The 20979-nt window shown below is 38.9% G+C and overlaps 1 protein-coding gene across 1 annotated transcript in view; it reads left to right on the top strand.

Moving 5' to 3' along the window:
* Nucleotides 1-20979, top strand: part of ctnnd2a (catenin (cadherin-associated protein), delta 2a) — a 215672-nt gene that overhangs the window by 75907 nt on the left and 118786 nt on the right. Inside the window, exons 3-9 of the mRNA XM_053342297.1 lie at nucleotides 4798-4832; nucleotides 5768-5872; nucleotides 9807-9979; nucleotides 14822-14876; nucleotides 15722-15941; nucleotides 16285-16402; nucleotides 17225-17357. Of these exons, the coding sequence (XP_053198272.1) occupies nucleotides 4798-4832; nucleotides 5768-5872; nucleotides 9807-9979; nucleotides 14822-14876; nucleotides 15722-15941; nucleotides 16285-16402; nucleotides 17225-17357 (839 nt within the window). The remainder of the gene's footprint in view (nucleotides 1-4797; nucleotides 4833-5767; nucleotides 5873-9806; nucleotides 9980-14821; nucleotides 14877-15721; nucleotides 15942-16284; nucleotides 16403-17224; nucleotides 17358-20979) is intronic.

Here is a 20979-nt window from a genome sequence, read left to right as displayed (position 1 = left end):
TGCTTCGTAATAACCAACCTCCCCCACATTTGGCTTAAATGGTTCATCATTCAGGTTTATTTCAACCCTGATGAACAGCAGTCAATCTGACAGCTGACATTTTACAAAGGTTGGAAAACAGGGTGGTGCAGTTGGAAGGGGGATCACCCCTCTGCTGGATGGCACGGGTTCAAGCTGCCATGTCCAAAGCCATCCATCCTGCTCATTCAGTTATCCTTGAGTATGACACCGAAATCCCTCACAGCTCCTGGCTGTGCTGTAGCTGACCTTAACATCTGACCTGTTTGCAAGCAAAGATGGATGAATATCCACGTAGAGATAAAAAAAAAAGGTAGTATCATTTCCTCAATATTCATTAGTTCCTAATTATCTGACTACAAATTAGTGATGCTCGCTTACCTATTCACTATGTGTAGAATTTATATGTCATTCAGTTACCTTACATTATTATGAGTTATTTATTTTAAAACTTGAGAGTTCTGAAACTGAAAGAGGTATTTGATTCCCTGTTAAAAGTACCTGTAGTTCTTGCCTACCTGTTCCTACGCTGGCCACATCACTGGAAACTGATTATTAGTTGACATGCCTGGCTCCTCAATAAAAACACACCCGTAATGAAATGTGGATTCAGAAAGCCAGGATGTGTTTATGGCCACTTATTTCAAGTAGATTAGACCTCTGTAATGGTCTTTTCACTGCTCTTCCAAAACAATCCATTGATAAACTATAATTAATTCAGAACTCTGCTGCCAGGCGTTTAACTAGGACAAGAAAGAGAGAGTATACAACCACAAATTCAGCTAGCCTGCACTGGCTCCCAATGTCTTTTAGGATTGATTTTAAAGTTAGTTTACTTATTTACAACACTCTCAATGGTTTGGGACTAACCCACATTAATAATTATTTGTTGTTTTATCATTCTTCATAATCCATAAAAACAAGCAAACTATCACACAAGTAAGAAAACCAGCAGCTCAGTCTTTTGAACTATTTGCACTAAAACCATTGAAAACATATTTATTTAATATTGCTTTTAACTAACTGTCTCTCTTCCTTATTTTATTCTTATCTTTTACATATTTTATTTTTCTTACCTATTCCTTTGTTTTATTTCTATCTTTCACATATTTTGTTGTTATTGGCCTAGCTGCTCTGGCCTTTGCTTCCTCTTTCCTTTGTTCTTCATTTGATTGCTTGGTTTTTATCACATTGAATTTGCGCTTGAATTAATTCACCTGTTTTATTTACTCTTTTGTTTCTTCATTTTATTGTAAAGCACTTTGAGCTACAACCTCTGTATGAAAGCTGCTATATAAATAAACTCTATTATTATTATTATTGTTATTATTACTTCGTGATGAGATTTTTGTAAACGTCAGAAAGGGCATTACGGTCTATTAGGCTTCTGTTTTAATGCTGACAATAATGAAATAGCCCAGGTCTGCACACCAAGCCTGCTATTTATTCCTTTCTCTAACACAACAGGATAGCAATTATTAAAGATGTGGAGTGCTTTTAGTTCCGTGTGTGTGTGTGTGTGTGTGTGTGTGTGTATGTGTGAATTTAACACCTTGTGTATGGAGAGGTGTTTTAGTTTTATCCGTGTGTACCTGTGATGTATGTAACATGCCATCACATATGCCAGTGTGTGTATGTAGGTAGGTAGGGAGGTAGGAAGTCATAAAAACTTGCTCTGTGTAGAATTGACATTTTTATGCATTAACCTGTAATATGTTTTCTTGTGCTCTGTGGGAGCAAACAGCAGATGCTTGCATGCTCACACACACACACACACACACACACACACACACACACAGGCAATCTTATCAGGATGGGCAAGTGTTCTTAAGTGCTACTATCTGTGAAAGGAGGCAGCTTGAGGATTTGAGCAGAACCTTATTTGGCAGTGTGTAACTCTTTCAGAAAAATGCTCTCCAAGCTGAGAAGTAATGACTCATGAAGGATGTGGCTGCTGGGATTCCTGTCTAGATGGTTTCATACGTTTATCTTAAACACATTAATAGGTCACACATTTTGTATTAGTGTACTTAAAATGAAAAAAAAAACTGCACTGCAATTTTTACACTCCTCTTTAACAAAATTTCTCCAGTACAAGATAACACTTTGAGGATCATTATAAAGTGCATACTGTATTGAGTACATTAGAATATTGTATCTGCAAGCATTTCATTTTAATACAAAATAAATGAAAAGTTTCTCTTACACTGCAAGGCTATCATACCACCAGCAAGTTGGCCTTGCTGTGTCATATTTATGAATTCATTAGCTCTACCTTTGGTACTTGAATTTCCATATTTTCCACAAGACATACTGTAAACAGACATGCCCATGCACACATTTTGACTATAAGAGCAAACCATATTTTTCTTCCAGGCTTCATATTATATTTGTGAATACTACAGTAAACAGAATATGTGGGGTATGCATGCATGTGGGTTTCAATGGGAACGGTAGAGGACGCTGTGTATAGCAGTGTGGCGGTGCAGAGTGAAGTTGTGAATATAAAATGTCTCTTTAATACAGGCTCACTTTTAAAAGAGAGACACTGCCTCGCTCCGTGTAGTGTTGTGGCATCGCAGGCGAGAGTGCAATGTTGTGGAATAATGCTGTGCTTGTTAAATCTCTCTCCTGTCTATCAGATCTCTGAGTGTCTCATTCCAACTACACTTTAACACAGTGCCACAATGTTTATTGCTGTTAGCACTTAATAATACGATACACACAATTCTGAGTAGTTGGAAAAAGTGAGGAATCAATCATGGATTCAACCTGGATTTCTTTGAATTGAGAGCGATTTAGTAGATAATGAGAACAGACTTGGAGATAATATGTTATTGATTATGTAAAGATAACTTCACAGATATCTGTAAACATACTGATCACTTTCCTCAGTCGCTCTTGATTAACTCTGAATCTAAATCAAGTGTAAATAGGAGACTGAATCACCTGAAGATAAAGTTGGTTTTTGCTTTTGACATTATTTTGGTTCATTTTCCTTCCCTCATGACAATCAGAACCATCGTTCAATGAAAACTAAACAAACCTTAATTGATAATTGATTAATGACCATGTAAACAATAACCAAACTTACCTCAATAGCTGTCCCCAGGGCCTATGAAACTTACTATGCCACAGCAGAAAAGCACAGCTCAGACTTGAGTATTTATTTTGGGGGTAATATAAGCAGAAATCATGCAGACACAGTCAAAAATATCACACACTCACAGGCAAAACGTTTATATTGATTCATGTGAGTATTTACTTAGTAAACAGATAGCTGAAGAGTGGTATCAAGAACAATAACAGTGGGGCAATAGCAATAGGTTTTACCAATAAAATGGACATGTTTAGGTTACCCATGGCCATGGTTTGATTTGAACCATGATTGTATGCCGGTTTCTGCAGCCTAACTCAAAAATTCACACCAGAAGTGAGACGTCAGCTCCACCGAAGCGTCCATCCGTTGAGTCCATGCCAACTCCGACCCCTGATATGGTCGTCACGCTTCAGAACCAGCTGTCCAGTCAGCAGCAAACATCCTAAGGTGCTGCAAGGACAGCAGCCAGCCAAACTGTCCTTAACAGGCTGACTAATATCAGAAATTCAGGGAGAAAAAAATATGTTTCAGTGCAAGCAGTAAATAAGAAAAAAACAAAGGTACACTACAGCTTTGATCCTCTTTTCCTTTACAGCTGTTTCCTCTGCCTCTGTGGCATAGTACTAACAAGTCTATATATTACGACATTTAAGACACTGGCACTTCAGAAATAGGCTGCTATGTGAATCAAAAATGATTTATTCACTGAAATGAATCTACGAAAGCTATTTGGAAAATGCCCATCTCTAGCAGACCATTACCACCAAGCAGACACATGAACACATGTAAATGTATTCTCTCATTCTAATATACCCCAACAAACGTGTACACACATGACGGCACACAGGCACAAACACACAGGACACAAATTGAACAATGACACCACACATGCGCACACGCTGACAGACATTCAATTAGAAAGTCGGGTATGTGGAATACCAAACAGTCTAAATGGGACAAGCGTAGACACAAGCCAACTGGCCCAGACAGCCTGTCTAATGGTGTAGATGAAGTCAGATGAAAGAGTCTATATGTATCAGTTAGTCTGTCCGTGTCTGCATTGATCACACAGCAGGCAGCTCAATACTCGTCTCTAACTTTCTGTTTCCCTCTACCTCGCTTTGTCTTTTTCTCTATCTTCAACCCCGCCATTAATCACTGATCAATTGACAGTCATCAAGAGAATGGAAAAGAAGTTGTGTTTATGTGTGTGTATGTGTGCATGTCCCCGTGTACAACACTATCCATTTGAGAATAGAAGGACTGTTACTTGAGTATACAACTTCATTCAGTGAAATGTTAAAGTTTTAGAAGAACTTGTCAATGGCTGACTAACAACTAAAATGACATTTAAGAATGAGTCGTACTTTATATCCTATTATTTTGTTTGTTTGTTTAACTCCGCAGAATTGAACAATGAAATATAAGGCATAGATTTGTATTCATATATATTTAATCTAGGCTACATGTATGAGAATCTGAAGGTGACTGAATTATATCTCCATTTAAATGTTTTACCTTCTGTTTAATAGAGGTTACATTTCCTCATACTTTGTAAAGCATTCTCTTGTAATCTGCCTTTGACGAAAAATCTTGCTGCTACTCTGTAGCTGTGTTGTGTGCTATGTTTCCTCTTTTTATCATTGACTCTTATTATTGACCATCTCCTTCTCTTGCAGTTCGGCAGATGAGCAATTCCGCTGGAATGCTCAAGGTAAAGTTGAGCATGAATATTCGTTGGGTTTAGTTGTCATGTATTCAGCATGGTTAACAAACACACACACATATGCATGCAGAGGTACTGTTGCTTGAAGTCACTACTCAAATCCATCTTTTACTATAGAGTTGTTTTTTTTTTAACACAAACAATAAATCATACATACCAGTGTTGACGAAATCTTTAAGGTTTTATGCTGGATGTGAAATCCCTGACTGCAACAAGTATCTGTAACACATCTTGCAAACTATTTGTAACGCATTTTGAGTAGAAGGATTAGATTTATTGCCCAGACACCAACAAGGCCTGTTCCACGTCAGGCATGATTGACACGCTAGGAAAATTGTGTGTCAAGGAACATTTGGAATTTATACCTGCAGCCCAGTAATGTATGAGCAGAAGCACCCACCCACATACTGTACCTGATGGATTAAAAGATGATTGCCGGCACACACACACACACACACACACACACACACACACACAAATGTAGCCACCAACTCAAATTCATATCGGTGCATCAATGTGGTGCCAGATCAAGGCCGCTGTTGGCGTTGACAGTCAGAGTTAATCTGTATGCGCACACTCTCTCCTCGTTTCTCTTGCTCATCTGTTGCTTTCATTCACATAAATCTCCACATTTACTCACACACGTAGCATTGACTTGATTACACTTTTTGAATAACTTAATTTCCAGTTAAACAGCTCCCAGGGCAAACTTATCAGGGTTCTTTCCATTTTATAGTCAAAGTGTCCTTCAGCTTATAACTAAGTCATAATGTGTGGGTAGATTTTACTGACTGTGAAAGGAGAATATTGAGGTTATAAGACAGAGAGGTCTCATTCTTCTCTCTCTCTCTCTCTCTCTCTCTCTCTCTCTCTCTCTCTCTCTCTCTATTTTCTTCTTTGTTGTTCTCTCTCTTACTCCACAGCGGATGGACAAAAAGATATCGAGGACGAGTTGACCACAGGTTTGGAGTTGGTGGATTCCTGCATTCGTTCCCTCCAGGAATCAGGAATACTTGACAGTGGAGAACGTAAGTGTACTGATCAGCAACTGTGTTGATTGTGTACAAGGCGAGGGGCATACTAATAATCGAATCTAATAATCTAAAATCTCTATTTTAATTCCAATTATTTCAGTCCATTTAGTGCTATTGACCTAACTCAGAGCAAAGCAAAACCGCTAACCAAACAAAACACTATTCCGTGCAAAGAGCTTTAAGATACAAACTGTAATTTTTATGTTTATTTGCATTTGTCCTTGAAGGATTTCATTTGAGTGTGGGGAAATGAGGTTTTCCTGAACTTTAACACATGATAGATCAAAATCGGGGCCTGCTTAACTCTAGCAATTATTCTCAAAGTGTAAATAAACCTGTCACTGCATCAAATGGAATGAATCTCATTTTCAGTTGTCATGCATAGCCACTCAATAAAAAGAGCATACTGAGTTTGTGGAGAAAGAAATTGTGGAGAAAAAACAATATTAATGAAAATGATACCTGTGGTTGGATACACCAGTTTAATTATGGGTTATGAAGTGTGTTGCTTTTTTTGAAGAAAGAAAAATAGAAAATGTATTTATATTAGTCATTATATTAGTCTTGCGCAAGTAGATATGTTGCCTAACTCATTTATACTCACAAGTTGAGTCGAGGGAGGATTTTATTCCATACTAGATATTAAGTTGAGTAAATATAGTTAGATAAAGTGTTTCTGTATAGTTGAATATATTCTTTACACAGCAAAAGTAAGAGAAATGCATTTTCTTACTAGTTAAGCCCTAGTTTGTCACTGAAATGTACACTGCCATTGCTCCATTTCTGTGGAGCTGGATAGATAGCAGCCAGGCAGAACACAGAGATCATAAACATACTGGGCTTCATGCAAATTTTTGCCTCTCCTGGATTTTTAACAAGAAAGTCTCCAGCAACTTTTTCCACCCTGTAGACTTTCTATCCTGGAAAAAGGAACTCAAACAATGATTGAGAGGCAGCCCCGTGTATGAGGTCTCACTAAATGTGCTTGGCATTTTCTTTGCAGGTCATTGGTTTTGGAACACTGCATTCCCATTTTCACTTATTGTCTGCTGACCTTTTTGATTGTTGATATTTCTATAATGGATGGCATTTTAAGAACTCACACTGTATGTATTGCACAGCACATTTTCTACGTGACAAGTATACTCACATGCTATACCATAGGCTTTACCACGTGTCGTTTTTGGCATTAGTAGAATGGTTTTGCCAGTGTGGAGCACCTATATAAAATGTGTATTATATATGCACATAATGACATTGAATCTCCTTACTGCATATGGTGCATAGAGGCTGTGGTTGTAGAATAACACAAAAGCTGCACAGGATAGAACTTAGAAATATGTTCTGAACTATTTTCATCAGAATTGCTGTCACTGGTTTGCTTTGATAAGAAACAGGTTGCATGTTTAAGCTCATGCACATGCACAGTGGGGTAACATGTCAGATAATTTGATGCTTATCTTGTTTGTAGGAAGTGCCTGAGTCCTCGTCACTCCTGCCTTTATCTGTGTCCAAATAGACAGCACTCTCAGTGTGAGCACTCTTATTGTGGGTGCTCCATACCCAGCTGTTTTTCCCATTTTGCAAATGGATTTCTACCAAAAGCATCACAATGTGTGGGTGCAGATAAATTCAGCATAGCTTTCAGTCTGTGTGTGTATGTATGTGTGTGTGTGTGTGTGTGTGTGGTTGTGTGTTTACCCCAAATGGGAGCACTGCAAATAGCTAAGCGGTAAATACATGGAATAGTGACATGTCGTTGTCTTCAGTGAAAGGTTGCACAAACCAGAGAGGCTTTTTTGCTTTTAGCTGATGCAGTAGAACCACATAGACAATTATACACCGAAAGACCCCAACGAAGAGTTAATGTCATGAAATGCACTTCTAAAACTAACCTTTTTAAAAAGGTACAAACCTCATTTTAGGTTTATGTGGGTAAGCGTGTCATACAGTGAGGAAGAATATGATGTTCAAATTTGTCTGGGTTGCTGAAATATTAATATTTTGGAGTGACTATGGAGACTATGAGACTCAATAGAGACATGAAAGGACTTAAAGCCCTACTTGTGACAGTGTTTTTTATTTAACCCTCTCACTCACACATATATTAATACACACGCATAAATAGTTCACAAACTCTTGAACTCCTGAATACACTTGAACTATTTCCCCATCCACTAACGTAATGACCGTCCTATTATCCAACCATCCAGCACAAACACACTCGACGTCACATGTGTGAACGCTGCAACAAACATACACAGTTTTTGTCACAATGTAACACACAATGTAACAAACACCAAGGCTGAGTGATGATGAGTTTGGGAGCTCCCACTCGCACAAAGTGCTGTTTAATAATTCATAAAAAGCAAGGGATGAATCGAGATGAAAAAAGACAAGTCTTTTGTGAAGGCGAGAAGCAGAGGAGTTGATCTTGGTTCACAGCTCACAGACTCGCAGGGAGAAAGGGATTCTGGGGGAAGAGAGAGAGAGATTGAGAGACAGAGAGAGAGAGAGCAAGCAAGCAAATAGATATGAGAGAATAATAATAAGGGGCCTTTGTTATTTTTGGGTGGAAAAAAAGAAACTAACATGTCAGGGAGCTTTGGGGAAGACCCTTACTGTAGGCTATTCTTGATATTTAGAAATTTGAAATCTGGAAAGTAAGGAAAAACAGACTTTTTGTGTTGTTGCTTTTTTAAATTCTACAAACTGTAATTACATATGTGTTACATAAAAGTCAAAATTTGAATTTGGAAATGGAGAGAGAGTAAACATAGCAACTTCATGCAATATTTATACACTTGTGAGAGCACAGGTCACACACCTAACTGCTCTTCAATAAAAACCAAACCACACATATAAACACACATACTGATAAGCTATTTAAATACCTTACACACACCACTGACTACAGAGTGGTTTGTAATAGTTCCCTCCAGTCCACCTCATCACTCCATACACAGTTCAGAAGATCTTAAAAGGTGCCTTATGATGTTCTTATTCCCAGTCAATATAAGCTGTATGTGCTCAGCATGGGAATCAAAGAGAAGGGATTATCATTTGATGCCACAGCAGCAACTGCTTCAGGTAGTTGGAATGATGCTGCTTCTAAAGTGAGGGAGATGAGGTTGTCATGTGTATGTGGTGTGTGTTGCGAACACTTTGCTCAACTTCATCTAAAGAAGATTTGGTTAATATATTCCTCTACGTTCAAACTGTATTTTTTTTTTTTTTTTTTTTGGAATTAAAATGACAGTAGGGATTGTGTTTGGTTTGTAGGCTGTTGAAGTTTATGGAAGGGTAAAGCAAGCGTACTCCAGCAGTTTAGGTATGTAAAGCCATATTCCGAATATGCTGCATAGCTGGATAAAAACGGAACAGAGATAAAACCAACTGTTAAATGATTTCTTCTCAACAAGAACTTCCATATATCTTACACAAGGGGGTCAAGTGAAGTTTTGTTCAAGCCGACAGTACAAGGTAAAAATTAACATGTTTGGGGAGGTAACGTCTCAAGTTGTAAGGCATTTATTAGAAATTTCTTCTTCTCAGCCCTCCTCCTCCTATACTCCCCATCTCCCTGCTCCTCCTCCTCCCATTCTCTCTGTTCCTCTGTTTCTCTTTCCCTCTGCTAATAAATTATGTATGCCATCTCCAACTCACGGAGTGCTGCACTGCTGCACTATCTGCTCTAAATTGCTGCTCTCTCTCTCTCTTCCCCATTTCACTCTTCGCCTCTCAATCTCTCCCCTTCACGCTCCCCCTCTCTCTCTCTCACACTCTTAATCTCTCTCTCCTCACTCTTTCTATCTCTCTCTCTCTCTCTCTGTCTCACACACGCGCACACACACACACACACATATACAAACTCAACTCAACCCCCACCTCCCACCCAACCATACACCACTCCTGTTTCTATCGGTAGGACCGGCTCTTCTTTCCCAGAGTTCCTTGCAGCTCAACTCCACCCCGGAGGCTTCGCTCCAGTACTCTGCCAGCTACCATAGCAACCAGACCCTCGCCCTTAGCGACAGCATCTCCGCAGCAACTCCTCAGCGCAGTGGGCAGGTTGGAGGAGCCGTGCACAGCTACAACCAGGTAGGAAATACCTCTGAACACATACTGAGAATGCTGGTGCTGCTGACGATGAATAAAACAGCAATAGGACAGTCATTCTTACATTGGTCTTCCATATAAACTTAAGATTATCTTCTTGAAAAACTTGTCTTTCAGTTTGCACAGTTAGCTGACCACCAGATATTTTATTAAAGTAACTCACATGAAGTGCGTTCTCCACAGTTTCTTTGTACTTTTTTGCTCAATTAAGGCATACAGAGTGTGAAGAACCAGCATTATGTTAGCATACACTGTATAAGCTGGTGCTCAGCTCTCTTGCCGCTCCATTTTTTTGCTTCAGACTGAGCGAACATCGACCTTCTTTTTCTTCTTCCCTTTTTTCCCCAAACACTATCTTGGATAGCACTTTACCAGCTACACGTATCTGACTCTTAATGCCTTCAGCAAACGCAGACTTGCTGATTTGTTTGACATGAAAATTAAATGGAGCTGTTCAGTACATAAGTTAGCACATATTTATGCAGAATTCCACTTCATCAAGCTTACCAAAGTAAACAGTCCAGTCCCAAAACTTTGGCTTTTAAAACATCTTCTGCTTTTTAGTTTAAAACTGGTTAGAAAGAGACAGGTAATCAGATCCTCATTCTAAAACTAGGAGGCAATTAAATGCACACAGAGAAATCTCAGCAAGAGACTTGTTTATAAGGACTTGAGGAATAAAGCTGGAGACAAAGTCACATATTAATCACAGCAGTTTGTTGATGAAGAGAGAAACTCCACACCAAATTACTTTTCAGCCTACAGGAGCTAATTATTTCCAATTTTTATGTCCTTAACATATCAGTGGTGATACACAAACTGTACATGCACACGTGTACTCTCACCCACACATCAGTGAACAGCTGCAGTGTTTCATTAAAAGATATTTTCAGTGTCTCTGGCAAAGGTTTAATTTGTTATAGATGTTTGTGAGTTGAAAATATTATTAATAATATAATTAATAATTACAAAGCAGATATTTATTATTTAACAAGGACCACAGCTCTTTGAGAATACTTTTTATGTATTTTTGCCAGCACGTTTTTTCAGCAAGGTTTCCATCTTTGAAGTGAATAGATGTTTGTGTCATGTTACTTTTTCATTTGCTGTGTGTTTGTGTGTGCAGTATGTGCCTGTTTGTTTACTCATGTGTGTGTCTTCTGAAAGACAAAGGTGAAGGAGGTGATATCTGTCTCTGTGAACACATGCATTCATTTCCCCCTACAGTCACACCAAAGCTCATTTCATAGCTAGTTTCAGAGAAAGCTCCCATTCCCTCCCTTAATAAATAAGAAATACAGGAGGCAAAGACAGAAAGATAGAAAAGCAGACAGACATATAAATGGATGGACAGATGAGGCAAAGGGAGTATTATTATTATTATTGTTTTCTGTATTTTGTTTTCTGTAATTGCTCTTGTCCTGCATTTCTTTTGTATCACAGTGTTCCTGTCCTCTTTTCCCTCCTCCACCCTTCCTTCCCTGTCCTCTCTGCTCACCATCTCTGTCTATGTAAGCATGAGTTTGTGTGTGTATTCTCCTCTCTGATGTTTTTGGCTTGTCAGTGTAATGGGGCCAGTGTTGTCAGCAAGGCTTGTTGCTCATGAATAGCTTTACACAAGCCAAGTGCTGCTAGATGGGCAGCTGCAGCTTGCATGCATGTACAGTACATGCATGGTTTTGTTGCCACGTGCACTCGGGTGTGCATATACACTCCATGTGTAAATGAGTGCTTTTTTTAAGTTTGCACAATTGACTGTTTTAAATGGAGTGAAAGAGAAACTGAAAGGTCTAGCATGTTGCTGCTCTTCTGAAGGATATTTATAACTCTGAGAGGTCCTGCTTTAATAATGCATGGATACATGGCACCTCAAACATTCCAGTGTTTTACTGGAAGAGAAAAGAAGCAGCACTGCACGATGACATGTGGTAGGATAGAGAAAGTGTCCTATCTCACACACAGTGTGTCAGGGTTTCTATCTTTTAGTTAACTCAGCCAACAATTCATCTATACTCATCATTTATTTACGTCGTGAATCACCCATCCATCTATTCGTCAAGTTATCTACCCATCTATCTATCCATTCATCCACAGTACACAATCTAATAACATAAACCATTAATAAGGTTCTTAAACTCAGTTTTGTGGCCTGCATCTCATCAGTCTTAGATCTCTCACTTGGCTTCATAACCTACTAAACTATCACAGGGGACTTATATAGGAAATTTTTATGGTGCACACTGTTCTGGATAGTGGCTCATATCCCGATTAAGGTCTTTTTCTGGCTGTATAGATGCTTTTAATAATCCCACTCTCTAATACCCTTTTATCCATGTGCGCTCAAACAAACATATCAAGTTACAATGTACACATACCGTAAAATTCTTACATGTACTTTTGTTCATAGGTTCCATTAACAAGTCAAATAATCAATTATTCTTCTTTAAGAATACAACGTATATGAAAATATAAGAAAGGTTCAGTTAACATACCTGGGATATAATGGTACAATTATGGATACTACTGATAGAAGCACATTATCCCTATTTATACTGTTTATTTTCACTGTCTGCAAATGCTCAGTAGTAGCAGAGGAACAATGAAAATTATTTTTTTCTTTTTAGCAGGAAAGGCACATCAAAATCGTGACTCCTTGATCCAGAATCTTTCAGTGTTATTTTGACTTACTTTAGTTGCCAACGCATTTCTGTGAGAAAAAACAGGCAGAAATTCATTTTAATTCTGGCAACAGGATTTAAGACTAACTATTTAAGACTGAGCTACTAAAGGTATACACCCACACAGCAAATATAAAAACAATTAAGTACAAATTAGACCAGAATATTATCCATAATCTCTAATGTTATACAGCCATATCTGATCTCTGATTTCATACCACATATCTCGACTGTATAAATGACTCCAACAGCTTATTATCCTGACAGGGCTGCTTTGGAAGTAAAAATCAGCCCATTGCTTGTAGCTCAGTGAGATAAAGTTACAGCTTCCGCCAGGATTTACCTCTTGTGTGTTTAGATCAGGATGGATCTAGCAAGCCAAGGTGAAATGCTATACACTCTCATAAGCATTTCCACATATACACAGGAACATGCAGACAGATACAATGTCAAAGCATTACTGATTCAAGAGCATGTACTGCTTACTGTTTATTTTACCTCTTTCTCATCATACCAAAGTATCATTCTCTAAATATTTATCAATATGTCCCTGCCTCTGCTTTACTGCATGTCAGATTTCTTAGAAAGAGACTGCTAATCCACTCAGCCAGAGATAAATCAGTTTCTATGACCCTTCTGCAAACAAAACAGCGCCGCAACCAAAGTCCTGTTGTCTTCAGCAGAGAAGCTTCGGCTCATTGAAAAGCAGGAAAATATAACTAGAGACTGCCATTGAGAACATAATGGGACACTGCATGCTTGTGTGTGTTGCTATATTTATTTATTTGCTGAGCAGGCTTTTTTTTTTCTTCCAACAAACCTTTCTCTACAATTGTACGGCTGCACATAGTCACACCTGGGAACGCTTACGTAGAAACGTAACTCCAGATGGTTTATATATGTGTGAGTAGCTGTGTGTGAGGCTGTTGTGGGGCACCAGTTATTGGATGATCAGATGTTTGAGGTCATTAAATGTCTTGGTGTCTTGTTTGTTTATACATGAGTGATTGAGTGTGTCTCTGCTGTAATATGCAGTATAAAGACACAGATATATCAACATAACATCATATTTCATGTGCGGAAAGAAATTCAACCTTCTTCAATGAAGCAAATGTAGAAATACAGATTTTTGCTAGCCCCTCTTCATCAATGCATCCAATTATGAGCATTACTAACATTTTAATGTCAAGCAACTTTGAGTGTTTCAAGTACTTAGATTGCCTAAGTGAAACAATATGCAGTGGGACCAGTGCTCCAAGGTGACTCGGTGACTGTGTGCTTGCATAATGTGGCCTTGTTCAACTGAAGCCATGTCAGGCTGGTAATAATGTATTAGAATCACCTTTACAGCTCTAAGCGTCAACATAAGGCTATATGAGGCTCGGTGGAGCACTGGCATATGCTCCCCCCTACCGTCTCTGGAGACTAAAGAGAATATATCAGGATAACCCAGCATGTGATGTGTGGTAGAAAGGCTTTTCACTCGTTCACACTTAATGTCGCCTCACACACTGATACATGACTTTTTGACTTTATTACATATTGCAGTCAAAGCTGTAGGTAGCAGGACAGTGGGAGGGCTAAAATTAGCATTTCTTTCTACTGACCTCCATTCTTTTAAGTTTTGGCTCAAAATGAAGCTATAGTTGCTGACTTACATTCATGACTTACATATATAGTTCGTTATTTGTGAATAAAGGGGTTCTGTGACAATACAGTATATTAAGACATTAAATTACTATAGCCCGTGTAATCCTTTCCTCTGCTTTGAGTAGGTGGTGCAACAAGGCTTTATGTGAGATGATTTCTGTCAGCGCAGCTCAGAGGAGTTCATGGTCTGCTTCTATCAGTCTGTTTGAATCACCCCTCTGTTTTCTGTGGGGATTTCATTACCAGCTGCTCTAAGTTCATTCGGGACTCCTCAAAGCCTCGACTGAACTCATTGTGCATAAAAAGTTTTGATGGCCACTACTCTTTATTCTCTTTTATCCTATTTTTCTTAACATTTTCTCTCCCTTTTCCCCTCCCCCCGACTTTTCCTTTCCCCACATGAACCACTCCCTCTATTCATCTCTTCTTCCCTGTCATGGTTTCCTACCTCCTCTCCTCTCCCCTTCACTCACTCCCTCCACTACACGCCCCCCAGGTGACATCTAGTCGTGCAGCCCAGCAGCAACAATCGCAAAGTGGGGCAGGGTCAGGTAAGAACTTTCCTCTCCCTCTCCTCCTCTTCTTTTCTGTCTCTGTTCATAGAGACGCACTGTGGTGAAGCACTGTGCAGATGACATTTGAAGACGCTGACAGGCATGCATGAGAATTTTAATATAAAAGCTTGCAGAATGTTTTCAGAGCCTGCATTAGACTGTTGAGTAAACTACACTCAGCACAGATACTATATTATGTTTTGACATGTTAGTGCTACTCCTCCGCATTCCCCATAGTCAAAACATAGGGTATACTGTATTAATTCTACTGTAACCCAGGTTAGTTTTATTTCTTTAAAAAAAATTACACATTGACAAACACACCCAAAACCTCATCTACATCATATACCTTTTTTTCCAGGGTAAAATAAGCTGGTTATACATACACAGGGCCAGTTTGTCATCTGATTAGTGTCTTTTTTGTGTTTTCCTGTTATTGAACAATTCAGGTCAGGCTCCTTCTCACAGATTTTAAGTGTATGTGTAGTTATTGATGCACACAGAGACAAGATAAGCAGGAAAACGTAACAGCAGGCCATGCACTTATCCCTTGAATGAACATTTATTCAAACCTTGCTTTTTGCTTTATTGCTTAGCCAATCTTTAATGTGTGTTTTATACTTTTATTAGCCTGTGCCGATGTCAACCATCAGCTTTATTTTTGTATTTTATTTTTTTCCCTCTTTCTGTCAGTACAAGTCTAAAGTAAAATGTCATGTATTGGCCTCTAGATTACCTCTGTGTATATGTACTAAACCAGCCTCACTGCTGTCACACTTTTTTATTGTTTACCCCTTACTCCCTTGCTTATGTTGTTTTCTCTCCTTTCCCTTACTCTCCAGGTATCTACTACTCCAGCTCCACCTTGCCCGCCCAGCGTGTCAGTTCTCCTCTGTCTGGAGGAGGAGGGGGCTCGGGGTCTGGTTCCCCTAGTAAGCTCCAACGCCTGGGATCATCCTCTGATAACCCAGGGTACTCTACCACTCAACGCCTGCCTTCCTCCTCCTCCTCCTCCTCTCCCAGCAAACAGTCTCCTGCTAATCGACTGGCCAAGTCATACAGGTAGAGCGCTGCAGTGACTGTGACATTGGTTTTCATGTATTTCTGTTGGTGCTGATGTTTAACCGAGTCAGGCGCCGTCTGAAGGATAAAGAGACTGACATTTGAAAGAATGAATGCATTCAACTCAACCTCCTCTCTCATATGTTTTACGGACAGTATGAGAGGAGAGATAAATGAACAGCGAGTGACTACAGTAAAAATAGAATAGAATGACTTTGAAATATATGCATACTCATATAGTTGACATATCATAGAGGAGGTATGTTTTTGTGTGTGAAACAGATATCTTTTGAAGTCATGATTTAACAAACGAATGATGTTACTTTGCCCATTTGTCTTCCAGCAGCACAGTTGCTGTGACAACAGGAGGTGGGGGTGGGTCTCCCCTGAGGGTGGCATCTCCACCCAACTCTACTGCAGCAGGCGGAGGTGCCAGCTCATCATCATCACCTCTTCACCAGGTACAGGACGTCTCACACTCATTTTGTGTTAACAGAGTAATAGATAAGAATTATTTGATTGTGAAGGTATAATATGTGGATCGTCAAGTTAGACAGAATAGAAAAATGCTAGAGGTTATAAAACTGTTAAAAAAAATTCTTGTGTAATATTATAGCCATATTATTGATTGACACCATGCAGCTGGGTGTTAGAGGAAAGATTACATTCTTTTCCAATTTGTCAGATCTTTAATCATGACGAAGAATGGTGTAGTGTGGCTTCAGAGCAATTATAAATTGAGTCATATCTTCAAACAAAAATCTATACTTGTCTGTTTTAGTCCTTCAAATGCCTAATCTTTTCAAATATCATTATAGTAAGATTTTGAAAAACTCTATTGCATACATTCATCATTCTGCACAACCCTGGACTCTTAGGTATATGTGTTGAGTGTTTATATGCAGTATCTCACATTGTACCATGGTGAGAAGTATTTTTAGCATGGGTGCTCACTGCTTGAATTACATCCATAACCCTAAGTGGTTTGGGCATGGTTTACACACACAGTGCCAATTTCCATTCAGAAGCCCATTTTGCAAATGTTTATCATGTGGATATAGACACAAAAGGAAATTGGCAAAGGAAACTGAAAAAAATACAGGTACAAGCTTGTCCCATCTGAACCACATGAATCAAAATATATCAACCATGTCAGCTGTTATATATTTGGATGCCAACAGACTGTAATCTAACGGGAAGTAATTGCACCATTTTACAGACTTCATCTTGTACATTCAAGCTTATTTTTAATATTTGACAGAAAGAGCCTCTTGTCTTTGCAGATGAGTTCAGGCATAGGGAGCTATGCCACTCTGTCTCCCAAACGGCTGGCAGCTCACCATGCTTCTGACCAGTATAAGATCTCCCATGAGCTCTACGCTACTGCAACACTTCAGAGACCTGGCAGCCTGGCAGGTGGGGGTTCGCACACACTCATGTAGTCTCAAATGTTACATACATAAATCCAAATCCATTTCTGGGACTCTAGTATCCTTACTGTATCAGTCTTACTGATGATGATGTCCTTTAACCAATGTTGAACGCAAGAAATTCAATCACATTATAAATATATTTGATTGAATTTTTGTTAGTCTGGATTCTCCATCTTTTGTCAATAGAGCATTTCTACTATAAGTGGGCCCTTGTCCCCCCATGTCAATACATCTTACTGCCTTTCTAAGAAATGTCAAGTGCTGCATCAAATGCTGTCTATTGAATTATCCCGTCACCATCAGTGTGTTTTGGTTAGCATTATCTACTGCATATTGCAGCAGTTTCACAAGAGAGTGTCAGAGTACATTTATGACTGCCCGCTATAAAGTAGAGCTTTAAAGGCATTTGTAACAAAATGAATGCACTCACTGTTCCAGCAGATATATTTGTGAGTTATAAGCTGTTTTTGAACAGGTCTATTGTAACTACCTGACAAAATCTGCTTTAGGAAGATTTAAATCATTCTCAGTCTAATAGTGTCTTAGAATAAGACCTTTTTAGTGTGTCTGGGAGCTGAATATATAAGAGTGATACTGGTCTTAAGGCAGTGTTCAGACTAACAGAGACTTTTTATTTGCTCCTGCCGTTGCATTGACTAGTCTATGGCTTTCTCTCTTGACTCTACAAAATTGAGTTGGCTGAGTGTCAAACTCAAAATGAAAATGTGTTGTGTCAACTGTTTATGGTTCATAGTAGGAGATTGTAAAATTTTATTTGAGGGTCGGCTCTTTGTGCCCGTTTAAATTAAACACTGCAGATAGCCCACTATTTCAAGGAGTTTAAATTCTCAAGACTTGTATTACAAGTGCCATTCAGATGAAAAGTAATTTTAAACCTTTGCCTTTTTATCTTTCATTTGGCTTTACTGAGATGTACAGTGTGTCCAGCGCTCACCCTTCAGGCACTGTAGACACAAAAAATGATTTTGTCCCCGGTGTCAGTGATTTTCTCTTCCTACTTTAAGAGATAGTGAGTTTTTTAAAGATTTTGAATATCCTTCAAACACTTTCTTTATTATCATCATTATTATTATGATTAGTATTGATATTATTATTATCATAGTGGTAGCACTAGTACTAGTTGTAATGGCAGTAGTTTTTTTCTTCTAACCCTTTCATGCATATATCTGTATGAGCTAATGGTAGTTCAAATCCTCAATAAAAGCAAACATGTTAGATCACAGTAATTTGCCACATGTTGACTATTTGCAGATAGTGTTTTCATGAATGTCAAGCAACAGAAATGAAATATCTGCCCAGGTTAAGATTTAGATTAAATCACATAGCTGTATTTTAAAGCTCAATACTAAGTTTAATTGATTAGTCTATTAAACCCAGAGCTACATTGAAGAAGAACATGACCTTCATGCTTCACCCTGAGGGCATGGCTCTGATCTTAAAGCAACATTTGCAGTTTCATCTCTCATGAAGACTTTAAATGATCAAGAAAAGAAAGGAGTGAGCAGGAATAAGTCCCACTGGAAAAGACGTCTCACACTGTTAGCATCGTTACCATACCTGTGACATGTGATTTTCAGAGTCCTTTCATGGGCTTGGATTGCCATGTCGTGGTTGACTTTTTCCAGACAATCTAAGGGTGTCTAATCCTGTAAATGTATGAATTTAACTTTCAAATCCTTCACTCTAATTTTGTCCATCTGTATTTCCAAAAAAGTATCAATCAATTTAGTCAAATTACTTATAGATACTATTAATCAGAGGTTTGCCTGTTCCCAGTGGATGACATCCTCTTGTAAAAGCACAGCAGAGTTCATCTCAGTAGCCTGTTTGGAGAGGTACAGCACCTACTCTACAGCTGCGTTAAGCTGCGTAAAATAGAAATCACCTAAAAAAAGAAATTACTTGTCATTTCTTTTTCCATGAAGAGCCCGAATGATAAGTTCCATTGTGTATAAATATTATACTTAGTAGTACAATAACCTGATGTTGTATGCAGAGGGAAGAAATGAATGACTGAGAATTTCAGCAATACTTGTAAAAATCATCAGTAAACAGTATGGAATTGATATTGAGAGCTGACTGGTGGTTGAGATTGTAGCTTTGAGATATCTAAACATGCGCTTCTGTTCTATTTTTGATTTAACTGGCCCAGACAATTAGATGTATGCGATCAATGATATTGGAGGTTCATTCTCACCATCCTGTTAGAATTACAATAGGTGAGAGAATAAAGTTGTTAGCTGTTTATGTTGATAATAGCTATCTTTTACTGCCTGTATGAATGTGATATTTAGTTTGTTTCTTTTTTTTTCTGCACAAACATGACAGAGACATCAAGGGACCGGAGTTGGTTTTTTACATTTTGTTATCCTTTTTAAATATTTTACTGAATGAAACATCATGGGAGGGCATCTCTTTCTTTTTTTCCCACCCTTTTCTCCTTCCTTCCCCCTGCATCATTCTATCTTCTCTACTTTAAGTTCCCTCTCCCTTTGAAAGAAAGAGGTCAGTACTTCTATGAGTGGGCCCCTGTGAGTCAAAAAATAAATGAATAAAGAAATAAAACCAACTCACCAAGACTTCAAAGACGAAAGGGATAGGAGGAAGAGAGCGAGCTGGGATGAGTCATGCTGTTAATGGGTGTGTCCATGACTCTAATTAGCGCTCCTTCATGCATGTCTCTCGCTGGCTTCTTTTCCCTTCTTTCTTTCTGTCTCTAAATTCTTCTTATTTTCAATCGACCTCAATGGATGTTTTAATGTCAGAAAATTGAGGCTCTTTCTCCCTTCATGTCTGTCATTCTCATCTTTATCTCTCTGTGTCTCACTCCCTTATTCTGACTCCCTCTCCGTCTTGCTGTTTGTCTTCGCTATCAGGCTGCTGCTGGCTAGTAGAGTGTGACAAGACAGCAGCCTACCTTTTCATTGGCAACGGAGGTAAACAGGCCAGTCAAGTTACCACACTGTTGAGAGGACACAGTTACATGATCCGCAATAACCTCTTTGCCACGGTCATGCCCCAGACAGGTATAATGAGGAAAACTTGTCCTTTGCCATAGTGTAGTGCAAGAAGTGCAGGCAGGGTCCTGTTTATCCCACCTGGCAGAGTTTTCAATAAAGAAGGTTTAGGATTATAAGTCCTGCTGTTTTCTGCTTGAGTATTCACCAGCTTTGCCTGCTTTGTTGGACAGTTAAGACAAGTAATAGACACCAGTCCTAAGCTGTGACAGAAACTACAGCATGGTTATATGAGTGAATGTACTTGATCCTACTGAGATGGCAGAGTGCCTCACATGCATTGATTTTTGATATGATCTGAAAGATTGAGGGGTTTTTGACTCTGTTAAATTGATGTTGGATTCACACGGAGGTTTGAATCTGAGACTCCGAGGACTGCACTCTTTCTCCTTCGCTCAGCCGCTGGAAAATCCTTGGCACGCGACTTGCCTTCGACCCGGGGCTAATATGATATGATACGACACTAGCTCCACTGGACCGTCACTCTTTCTCTCAGTCGCTCACAGCTTTCCGAATCTGTGTGTGTATGCGATGATGTGCACGTCTTCCCACTTTATCATCCTCCAT

The sequence above is a fragment of the Scomber japonicus genome, chromosome 21 (genome assembly GCF_027409825.1).
Source record: "Scomber japonicus isolate fScoJap1 chromosome 21, fScoJap1.pri, whole genome shotgun sequence".
Taxonomy (NCBI): Eukaryota; Metazoa; Chordata; class Actinopteri; order Scombriformes; family Scombridae; genus Scomber; species Scomber japonicus.
The sequence above is the reverse complement of the archived record's forward strand: the minus strand, read 5'-3'. Positions and strand labels throughout refer to the sequence as shown.